Below are 12,273 nucleotides of genomic sequence, written 5' to 3'. Positions count from 1 at the left end.
AGGGCCACAAGAAGACCCAGTCGCCTCTACAGCATGGGCAAAAGTTCAGGAGCGAACTACTGGTCCCTCCCAAAGCCTAAGCGCCACAAAAAGACCCAGTTGCCACTTTGGCGTGGGCGAAGTTCAAGAGCGAACAACGGGTCCCTCCTGAAGCCTAAAGGCCGAAAATGCCGAACTGATAAGGACCTAGGCGCTGCATAAGACCCGGTTACTTTGTTGGCATAAGCAAGCTACTTCTAACACCCAAGGTAAAGACAGGCCGAGTATAAACTTTATGGTGTCTATTCCACCCCGGTTATCCTTACTCATTGCCAGCTCGGCACCTCGACAGGTCAGGTAACCTACACATTAAAATTTCCCAGCTTGGAGCTCACTCACACTTAGAACTATTTTTCACTCAGGATTACTCAGAAAACTATATATTTCATTAGTAAAAAGGTTTAAGTACAATAATTTTACTAAAACCCGAGCTCAATGGACCGGGAGAGTACTTCCATAGTTCAAAGAACAAAAAGATGAAGAACAAGAAGTCCTCACACAAAAGGGTCACCACTTCGATATCTTCATTGCTCTCCTCCCCTGGAGAGTCGGGCTCCTCATCCACCACTTTAATCACCTCAGGTGTCTAAGCCTGTCATCGAAATGCTGCCGAGGTCGAGGTCGGGGAACTTCTGCCGAACCAAGTACCGACATAGCTTGAATCCAGATCGATAGGAGTCCGAGCCGTATTCAACCTGTAGGGCCTCGAACTCCGGAGACTCTTTGAAGCTCTCGATGGCCTTGTTCCTTTCTTCCGCAATGGAGGCCTCGAGGTTCACGATCTCTCACTCAAGTTGCACCTTCTCCTCAGTCAGCAAGGAGATCTGCCCGTCCTGGGTCAAGATCAGCTCCTTCTGGGCCTCAACCCCCTTCTTCACTCTATGCACCTCGCCTTGGGCCAGGTCCAGCTCACAGTGGAGTCTCTGCACCTCCCCCCTAGCCTCGCGAGCTTCCTTTATGCAGATCACCAATTGGAAGGCCAACGCGTGGCTAGTAGAGTTAGCCTACCAAAAGAAAACTAAACAAAATAAAAAAAAGGGAGAGAGGGGAAGAGAAAAGTGGAACGCTTACAACCATGCTGTGACTGCCGACTAGCCCCAAAAACCGGCCTGGGGACATCTCTGCCCACTTCGCGATTTCGTCTTGAAAGACAGCACCCTGGCTCTTGCACATGGCCTGCACGTGGTCCATGATATTCTCTTTCACGATAGGAAGATAACCCTCTGGAGCAATATCTGCCCCCACGGGCGTGGATGAACTTTCTAGCTCCTAGGGGCGAGCTCCCTCGTGATGAACCTCGTCCATGACCGCCTTGGGGGCAGCAGATCGGGCCTCTTCCTGGGATCACAGTGGAGACTCTCTGCACAATTACAACTTCAGGAGAGAGATCGGCCTCCTGGCGCAATCTCTTCGTGGTCCTCTTCTTTCCCTGAGAGCTCCTCAAAAGACTCTTTGTGTTGACCGGCATGGTAGCTGGAAAAAACAAAAAGTGAGATTAGCCACGAACTAATCAGAATCTTAAAAAGGCAAAAACCAAGGCGACCTACCAGGACTCATGCCGGCCTGCACGAGCTTGTCTTCAGCGAGGTAGTTCGAGTAGAGGAAGTTGTGCTCTGCCCAAAACTTGAGCACCTCCCTTGTCTTCAGGTCCAGTTTAACACCAGGAACCTGAATTGCCGACCTCCAATGGGTTGGAAAAGGCCACCCCTCGAAGCTACGGACTACGAAGTAATCCTGTTTCCAAGCAGGGATCCTATTGGATAGTTCATGCAATAACTTATATCCCGGGCGAGGAGACAGGTAACAAATTCTCCTATGCTCGGGAAGAGCACATGAAGAGTTTTTCTTTATTGATAAAATGGTAGAAAAGATATCAAGGTCAAGGGGAAGACAATACTCATAAAAAAGCGAAATAGTCCATATTATGTTGCGGATGGAGTTTGGGTGTAACTGGTCTATGGTAATGTCAAAGGACTTCAAAACCTTTACGATCAAAGGATGTAAAGGAAGGTGAAGGCCAGCCACGAGCATCTCTTCAAAAATCATGATCTCGCTATGATCGTGTTCCCAGGGGAGGTTACCCGAAGGAAGACTATAGGAGAATTCTTTCGGAAGGTTGTACTGGTATACTAAGGCCTGAAGTCGGTCCAAGGTCATTGTCGAAGGGCCAAAGTTGTCCGGCACCCAACTTCAGTGAGAAGTGGATGCCTAACTACTCGAGGCCTCTCGAACCTCCCGGGGTGCCTGTACCTCGGAAAGGCCACAGACCACCTCTAAACCCAAAACAGCCCCACCTCGGCTACTGACCTGGGCCGAGGTATGCACCTCGGCCTCATCGAAAAGACTATCAGAACTGGAAGAAGACATGAAGCTTAACAGAACTGAAAAGAAAGGTGAATGGAGACTCACCAAAGAAAGACGACCGGACTGGAAGAAAGTGGCGAACTAGAAAACCCGAGCTAAAGAAGCTAAGCGCGATCTCAGATCGAAGACTAGTAAGCTTGTGGCTAAGGAAATGAGTCTCGGGGCCCCCTATTTATAGCCATTGTATCGAAGAAGCGACGGTTGAGATCAAAGCAATCCAACGGTTCCTAAGAACCGACTGCACGACCCTCGAGGAGCACACCATAGTACTTTGTATCTTATAGGGCCATACCTCGTAACGGTCACATTAGTTCACAAACTCCCTGGTTCTGATGAGAATGGACAGTATTATCGTTTGACGGCGTTTCGCCCACCTAACACGCAAGCAAGTCCTGTTACATATGGGATCCAGTAACTGTTCCACTAACCCACATGGACCCTAGTAAATAAAGACTCCACCCCCCCTCCCCCCCAGGGGTGAGGTACATTCTATTATTTTTGTTGTGTGTAATCTTCACTCTCTAGCTCTCTCACTGTTATCGTCTTCAAGCTCTCTACTATCACTGTGCTCTAACTTAGCTATTGGAGTATCCTCACCGGGTGAGCCACCCCAGAATCTCTAACTCATTTCTTTCAGAAGACCCAGTTTTCACTGTTGTTGACAACTGGATCATATCTAATAGGGAGCAGCCGGATTACGTCACATCATAAAGCATGGTCTAAATTACATGTCTACATCCAAACAGCCGAGAGGAGTGAGGAGGATTCTCCTGTCTTCTTGTATACGTTCTACAGTTATAAACCGATAAATGCAAGTGTTAATTTGAAATAGGCATAGGCTAGCTTGCTAGCTACATGTTTACAACTTCCATTATGTAAGGTTGGACTTCATTAATTGACTTGAAAGCTGGCTTGTTAATTATGCAAACCTCCTTTCAATGTAGCTTCCAAAGTAACAATGGTTTGGTCCAATCATGGAAATTAAGTAGTTGAGTTGTGACTACACTAATCAATATGAGATGACTACATTAATTAGTTGATCAGTCAAATACATAAAGTTATTTATGAGAAAACAGTTTTGGGATGGGAGAAAACGGTAATAATTGTTTTTGTTTTCGGTTGAATTCGAGTGTAAGACACAGTTTGGTCATTCAAAGAAACTCTGAAATATTAATTCTGTAGGCCCCGTCAAGTTGACAAGCATTATTGCTTGGCTTCTGTTCGACCAATTATCCTTCGATCAGCATGTGGATTTTGATTGGAGTCAATTCACATGATCATGAATTAATTAATATCGGTGCTTAATTGGTGGGTTGTACGTGCCATTAGTGCAGGTAATTGGTATATATGTATGTTGGAATTGGTGGTGGGCCAGACTTTAAGAGAACATCTCAAAGGTATAAATTGTAAAGTTGACGTGTCAACACTTTGAACATTCAAATCCCTTCAAAACCCTTGCTCTCTCTCACACACACAGATTTTGAGCAGTTGTAAAGTTGCATAGACTATGCATCTTCGTTCCTAGCCACTTCAATTCCCCATTAATCCATGCAAGCCAGAGAGAGACAGAGATAGATACAAAGGGTGCAACCAGCTGCAACTGTGCTTGACACTTATATATTTAGCTGATAAAAAAAAAGAACAAGATAACACTCCAATTTCCAACCGCTCACTCCCTCGGACAATATTCTCTTGGCTCTTACTCACACAATCGGGCCAAGTCCGGCAGGCGCAATTAATGAATGCATAGGCTCTAGCCAGTTAGAAATAAGGGCAGTCATTGGTTCTGTGGTGAGTGGTGTGCCGTGATTGCCGTAACTATTGTTCACCAATATACCATAGCTGGTGCCCTTTCTTCTCATCTACCCAGTGTACTTCAACAACTCTGATTCCGATATGATCCACTCGGGTTTTAGGAGATTTTCAATTTAACCCTTCATTCAACCCAATCTAAATGGGCTACAATCAAGAAACAGAGCAATACCAATATATACAACCCTACACTCATCTTCACATGGAAAACTAACTCTCTGCAATATGTTTTCAAACTCTTGGTCGTTACATTAAGTATCCTATTTGAAGAACTTACAATAAAATCGATTGATTAGTTGCTCTTGCTAATATATATACCTAGTAAGAAATTGATTAGATGGGTATCAATTTTAACTTTATTATCAGATACTTTATATAATTTCTTTCTCTTTTATTAACTACGCATAGGTGTGTAAAAGGTAATAAATACAGCCATCAGCTAGTGTAAAGACAAACCAAAGGTCATATATATATCCGGCCCATTTAATTGATTAAATTAATTAAAGTGAGCCAAAAGATGAGTTGTGTAGCTATCATCCATCAGTTCAGTTTGAAGCAACAATGACGAAATGTGTGTCTACGGGGCCGTCTGATAACGGCTGAACTAGCTAAACTGAATGATTTATTGTTTTTTAGTGATGAATAAAATGGTTAATATTAAAATATTCATGGGTATATATGGTATGGTAACCAACCTGATTTTTAAGGAGCGCCCACAACCCAACCTCCTTAACAACCTAATTTTCACAGGAAGACAAAGCAATAAATAAATTAGTTCGGCCACTTGAGCACTCCTCAAACGGATGTTGATTTGACAAAGGGTAGTGCTAGATATGGGGTGGGCCAAAGAAGACTTGAAAACTACCCCGGACTAATAAATATTTACCACCTAACACGACCGGAATGGATTTACTCAACCCAACCCACCCTTCTTTGTCATGTCCTGCGCTGAGTTAACTCAGTGCCAGCCACATCTTACTCTTAGGTGCCCCATTTTTGTCTAGTAGCCCAATCTCACCTTTATGCATTCAATTTCAAATTGAGACTTGAGAGGCTGCTACGTACCTATACTATATATATATATATATATATATATTTAAAGCTGATGGTTACAACATTGGAAGAGACTTTGGGAGGTTGGTGGTGGCGATGAATTATATGTGCTCTATATAATCTCTCTTATATGTTTTAATTAGTAATAAATCAAATCCAACTAACTTTGGTCTTAGGTTGACAAAAAAACATATATAACAGCAAGACTTTCAAGTTTGGGTTCCATTAGCTTTCAGATTAAGTTTGTTTGAATGGTAAATTGTAAATCAAACCTCATATGATCTCTGGCTTTCAATTAAAATAACCCACCCTAAAGCTTGGATAATGGGTCTCAAATAAAAATACAGATCATTAATTATACATTGTATATGCAAGGGAAGGAGGCGGGATAGATCTGCTGGTGAATCATAATTTGCCTAGTATTGCAAGCAGAACAGTTACATAGGTGATGGAATTATAGAATTATGGTGGTCCATGAGCTGTGTAATTAAGGTCGGAGGCCGGATCAGTGAGCAGTGATCGGACGAGCACTGTTGCCAAATGCCAACTCAAAACGTGGACACATGTGTACCATCAATGAGTTTCCCTTGTAGTATCGTTGCCATTTAATGCCATGGTGGAGTGGTTTTCCCGGTTGCTCTTACTCCTTGTTCGAACGTACATATAGATATAAATAAGAATGAACACACTCAGAACTCAGAATTAGGTCCAACCAGAGAAAGACAACTTGAGATCGGTGAGGGAGGAATTAACCTGAATATCTTTCCTAGTCCTTCAATGGCTTTGTTGGGGATGTTAAAGCTTTGTCTCAATATATTTTTCTGTCTCAACCTACTAGCTTCTTGTCAAGGTTCTTCTTTTCCTTTCTTTTTAATTTCTTGATCATTTTGATTTTGCTAAACCCCGCTTGCATTTCTTCTGATTTTTGTAGTTTCTGTTTTTTTTTTTCCTTTTGTTCTTATGTGATGTCTTCTTCTTCTTCTTCTTCTTCTTCTTCAAGTTCAACTGTAATGGGAGCTCAGCAGGAAACGCGAAAATGATGACCGCCTTTCTTGTTGCTTTTCTTTTTTCCTGATTGAGATAGCACATGGTTTCTTTCCTGTATTTGACTTTAGGTGGATTTCATTGGGTCCATTCAAACTTTGCCATGGATGGGGAGTACTCTCCATACCTTGATGTCTCGATCGATAAGACCAGTGTACCAAGAAAACTGAAGAGTGGGGAAAAATTAAGAAGAGAAGTCTACGATGGGTGTAATCCCAAAGACATCTCGATCACAAGCCTCAACTCTTCACCATCTCATATTGGCGTCATTCCAGTCTATTTCTCCAATTTCCATCTAATGCTGCCTGCGTTTCCATTTCTTATACATCTCCTTCAACATTTGGTTCCATTACACTTCTCCTATGATTTTCCATTTCATGCGCGCACAACTTTCTAATGCACCAAAGTAAAATTATTCCAAAAAAATGAATTAAATGATTTGATAATGCATGTGTTTCTACTTTCTACATGTAAATATGCATTGTTCTACTGTGTATATGTTCTATATATGATTAAATTAATGATGTATGTGGAATGGGAATGAATTAATAATGCAGGTAAGGTGGACTACTCTGAATACGGATTTCCCTTTATCAAGCCGGCAAGCACCTTCACATCGTCGGCAATTCAGTCGAACAGATGGAGAAGCACGTATGACTACATAATTGTAGGAGGTGGCACAGCTGGGTGTCCCCTAGCAGCCACCCTCTCCCAGAAGTACAGAGTTCTCTTACTAGAAAGAGGGGGTGTACCATTTGCCAACCACAACGTTTCCTACTTGCAGAACTTCCACATCTCTCTGGCAGACACCTCACCCACCTCCGCATCTCAGGCTTTCATCTCCACCGACGGAGTCATTAATGCAAGGGCTCGGGTGTTGGGTGGAGGCACTTGCATCAATGCTGGCTTCTACACAAGAGCAAGCTCCAGGTATATATGCGCGCAACATATTTTTAATTTGTTTTGAACTCCTTTAGTAATTAGTGGGGTTTGAAATTAGCAATGCCAGTGAAGTAGGGTGGTCAGCAACAGAGAACCTCCTCAATTCCTCATCTGGGGAGACGAAGAATTCCTGCTTTTACAGTACTACTGTCGTCCAGAGTTGTACTTTCCACGTGTTGGGCATTTACATGGCCAATACTCAGGACCCACCATTAGATGCTAGCTTCACGTACATGTGAATGCCTGCATGGTGTTTTCTGTGATGAGCAACACTAAGCTCAGTTCCACTTCATTCTGCAGTTCATCATGGGGATGGGTTTCTATGATTTCCTTTCTTGTTCACTCTAGATAGTAATTAGTTGAATGATGGGCTCTCTTACTCTCTATCTTCTTCTTAATTCTCTGAACCGTTTTCAAGGCATTGTTTCTTTTGGATATCAGAACTAGGGGTTTCTAGTACTCGACCTTCGACATCTGGGGTATTCAATTCTCTGAGGGGTAGTGTGGCGGGTGGGTGGACCAACTTTGGTCTTCTTCCGACTTAACTATACAAATTAAATTCGACTTGATAGAGTTTAATGGTTCTGGGAAGATCGGTGGATTCAAAGAAGGAATGTTTTGTCAATAGACCTCTCTCAGAATTGAATGACAGCCCAGACGAGGCCATACCAATTACTAAATATCGCTGGTCCAGTTTGGTTTGGTTGATTGGCACAGAAAGGCTTAACCCAAAACCAGTGTTCTGCCTCACTTAATATGGCCACGAATCCTTCCTAATTAAAGTGAATAAGCCCTCTATGTTAATGGAGCTAATGCCTGGCCCATAAGGGAAGTGATACCATCTCATCTCTTGTTGCCTTTGGGGGCCCACATGTATCTAGATTCTTGAGGTATGAGTTAAAACTGGGCCCAGTTGGGATAATTGGATCCCAGGATTTGGCCAACCACGAGTCCATGACTTCCTGCCTGCTACATTTAATTACATTTTCTAGTTCTCTCAGAAGTGGAGTGGACAGTCGTTAATAGCTGGCTGCCGCTGGCTACAACAAAGTTGTCATGTGTGTGTGTCCAGAAACCTCATTGAACCAAATGCCTGGGTACGAATCTTCCAGAACTTACCATTACATAGCTATCCAGAAACTAAACATAGAATAATAACAGATTGTCAGCCACAGTTTCTATCTATGTCCATTCCATGGAAATAGTACCCTTCTTCCATATCCACCTCGCAAACCAAACACGGTCTAAAGAAATGAATTTGCCTACCATGGAATTTAGTTGGTCATCTTTTAACTTACAGTTTACACTGCAAATCTTAATAATGTATTATTCCAAGTGAACATTTATAACGGCTGATGAAATACTTTTTATATGTTTGGCATCGATGTTTCAGATACAACACGGTGCTGTTGATGTGTGGGTTAGAAGTATCGTTTTCTTTTTTTTTGTTTGGAAATGTTGCTATCAGATAGGACATTTCCTAGAGCAATAATAACACTCTCTATTTGGTACCAGTGTTCCAGATTTGTTTTCAGCACCGGTGCCCATTATATAAAGTTCATGTCACTGCCACATCATGTCTTCATTGGCAGCAACGAATTCCAATATGAGAAAACGTCAAATTTGGCATTGCTCTAAACCATGTCTTCTCGATTTCTAAGGCATGACTTGGAGAACCATTTTTTATGAAAAAATGGTTGAAAACATATTGATGTTTCCTGGAGCACCGTTTTTTCCGATGTGGTGCTGATATATGACCATTTTCTGAAACGATAGCATCAAACAGATGCTTTGTTGCTTTGTCTGTTAGTGACAATAGTCGTTAAATGGGTTTGGAGTTTTTTTTTTTTGGTAAATAAACGAAGGATTTCAATAAAAGATGGAAAAGGAACAAGAAATCAGATACAAAAATCAAACCAAACCAACAATAGAGAAAAAAAAAAAAAAGAAAGCTAACTAAAGTCTGTTTGGCAAGTTATTTATCTGGGTAAGTATATTTATTTATGACTGTTTTAATCATAAAAATTTATTTATGACTGTTTGAAAAGACATTTTTGTTCCATCCAATTATTAATAACTTTTTTTACAGGAAAATTTCTTACCCATCAGAAAAGTAAATCTTTTCTAATCCTCACATAAATCTAAAAAAAGAAAATAATTTTTTTGGGAAGAAATGGACATATTGGATAAGTCATCATCATATCTCTAAATATTTAATTATACGACTATGTTAGTATAATGAGCAACTCATTCATTTAGGCCAGTCACTGTAGCAATAATGAAGCCGTCCTTTCGACTTAATAATGCATGGAAAAGGACTGCATGCAACGACTAAATAATAATTAAGCAATTCAAGGGGTGCAACTCAGGGGGTTAGGAGTTAGGACAGGTTTAAGTTCCACCTCGGTAGCTTAAGGTCCGAATCCATACTGAACCCGAGATCAAACCCGAGCTGTAATTCGGGTCAGTCCATATTGAAATCTTAACGAGTTAGAATGTGCTTGGGTTCAAAATTATTAACCCAGGCCCAACTCAAGAACCGAAAGTCCAAGCCCAACCTGTGGCTTTCAACCCTAAAATTGGGAATACACTTACCTAATAGAAATAGAAGAGATGGAGTGGGTGGGGTACTAGTGTAATTCATTAAAGGATAGGAACGGCAGATAAATAGCAACATAATCGGTCGGCTTCTGTTCTGTTGATGATGATATCAATATCATAGGATTTTGTTCGTGGTTTTGCAGTTACATTAGAAGGGCAGGTTGGGATAGTAAGTTAGTGAGAGAGTCATACCCATGGATCGAGAAGCAAATTGTTCACCGGCCCCAACTAGCCCCATGGCAGAAAGCATTGACGAATGGACTTCTTGAAGTCGGGGTCTCGCCTTTTAACGGTTTCACCTACAACCACATCTACGGAACAAAGATCGGAGGGACTACCTTCGATGACTCCGGCCGTCGATACACCGCTGCCCACCTGCTGGCTTCTGCAAATCGTCGGAATCTAAGAGTCCTCATTCATGCCACCGTGCAAAAGATAGTGTTTGACAGAAACGGTAAATTGTAGCTATAGCTCTAGCTAGCTAGCTACCACCTTTACTTTACAGTACTTTAACAAAAATTGTACGTATATATAGTCTGTAGATACAACGTTCGTAACTTTGAAATTAAGAAAATTTGGAGGGGTCGGTGGATGCATATATATATATATATATATATAATATGTGATGATGATGTGGAGTTGGCATTGATTAATTCTTAATTTCTTGCTGGCTCAGGGAAGAAACCCGTGGCTGTTGGAGTGATGTTCAAAGACGAATATGGGAAGCAGCATCAAGCATTTCTGTCAAGGATGAGGCAGAGTGAGGTGATATTGTCGTCGGGTGCTATCGGGAGCCCCCAGCTACTACTGCTGAGTGGCATTGGGCCGGAAGCCGACCTCAAGGAGATGAACATACCGGTGGTGCTGCACAATGAATTCGTGGGCAAAGGAATGTCCGACAACCCCATGAACTCCATATTCGTACCCACAAAGAAACCGGTCAAGCAGTCGCTAATCCAAACTGTAGGGATTACCAAGATGGGAGTGTTCATTGAGGGTAGTAGCGGATTCGGCCAAAACTCAGATAGCATCCGGTGTCACCATGGAATCATGTCAGCAGAGGTTAGTTATTACGTTGTTAATTCTGGAATTGCTTTCTGGGGTGTTTTAATTTTATACCAAACCAGACAATTATATATTTCTTCAAACGTAACTCAAAAGTATATATTGAATAATTAGCTAGATCAGTGAGATGATGCGAATCTACATTATTATTGATTATATATTACTGTACGTTATGCAACCAGATTGGACAGCTCTCTACGCTTCCCCCCAAGCAAAGAACTCGGGAAGCCATCAAAGCCTACATTGATGGAAAGCAGAACCTACCACATGAGGCGTTCATGGGTGGCTTTGTTCTAGAGAAGATCGTTGGGCCGCTCTCGACAGGCGAACTCAGACTGAATAGCACCAACGTGGATGAAAATCCTTCTGTCACCTTCAACTACTTCAGCCATCCCTACGATCTACAGAGGTGTGTATATGGCATTCGCACGATCGAGAAGGTTGTGAGGACGAAGCACTTCGCCCACATCATAAACACTCACATACCCACTGTGGAGATGCTACTCAACATGAGCGTGAAGGCTAATGTGAACCTGATCCCCAAGAAGACCAACGACACCAAGTCTTTAGAGCAGTTCTGTAGGGACACAGTGATCACCATCTGGCACTACCATGGTGGGTGCCATGTGGGCAAGGTGGTGGACTCCCATTATAAAGTCCTCGGCGTTCATGGCCTCCGAGTTGTCGATGGCTCCACGTTCACTGATTCTCCCGGCACAAATCCCCAGGCCACTGTCATGATGATGGGCAGGTAAATTCCCTTTAAAAAAGCGCTCTCTCTCACTCTCTATATATATATAGACATACATTTACAATAAGCATTAATTTTGTTTTTTGGCTGAACATGCAGATACATGGGAGTAAAAATACTGAGAGAACGTCTGGGTAGAGCAGCTGGTGTATAAAATGGATTAATTTTTACAACAGATGTTGTTGTACTTGTATGGAAATTAATTTGATTGTTCTAATTCTTGTAGGAAGTATTATTATATTGTTGCCTAGTAGCTAGATGGAAAGCATGGATTATATTGTATTGTATAATAACATAGTTTTTATGTAAAATGTCTTGCTATCGTAGTAATCCGTCTTCTTTTCCATTTCTTTTCTTCCTTTCATTTAAAATAAGCGTTAGACTCCATTCAACAATTCTATCACCATCCAACTGCAACTTGAATCTTTGTAGTTTTCTATTATCTAACATAAATTGGTTTAAATAAGGGGCAGCTAGGCCTTGATCATATTTGTTTTTTGGTACTGTGGTTTTGCAATTTGACTTAGGCTGCCAATATTAACGATCAACCTAACAACTTGAATCCGACGACAACTGGATTTGTTGTTCTGACCCAAATAGAA

At 41.8% G+C, this 12,273-nt stretch overlaps 1 protein-coding gene across 1 annotated transcript; it reads left to right on the top strand.

Annotated features, from left to right (window-relative positions):
- Nucleotides 1-5,960: 5,960 nt before the first annotated feature.
- LOC148846947 (protein HOTHEAD-like) lies at nucleotides 5,961-12,001 on the top strand. Its single transcript, XM_088952609.1, has 6 exons — nucleotides 5,961-6,118; nucleotides 6,870-7,242; nucleotides 9,999-10,309; nucleotides 10,532-10,917; nucleotides 11,103-11,671; nucleotides 11,771-12,001. Exons 1-6 carry the CDS (start codon nucleotides 6,046-6,048, stop codon nucleotides 11,823-11,825), a joined length of 1,767 nt encoding a protein of 588 aa, XP_088808735.1. The 5' UTR covers nucleotides 5,961-6,045; the 3' UTR covers nucleotides 11,826-12,001.
- The last annotated feature ends 272 nt before the right edge of the window (nucleotides 12,002-12,273 follow it).

The sequence above is a fragment of the Nelumbo lutea genome, chromosome 6 (genome assembly GCF_056320005.1).
Source record: "Nelumbo lutea isolate HS-2025 chromosome 6, American lotus-T2T, whole genome shotgun sequence".
Lineage (NCBI taxonomy): Eukaryota > Viridiplantae > Streptophyta > Magnoliopsida > Proteales > Nelumbonaceae > Nelumbo > Nelumbo lutea.
This window is presented reverse-complemented; position numbering and strand designations above follow the sequence as displayed.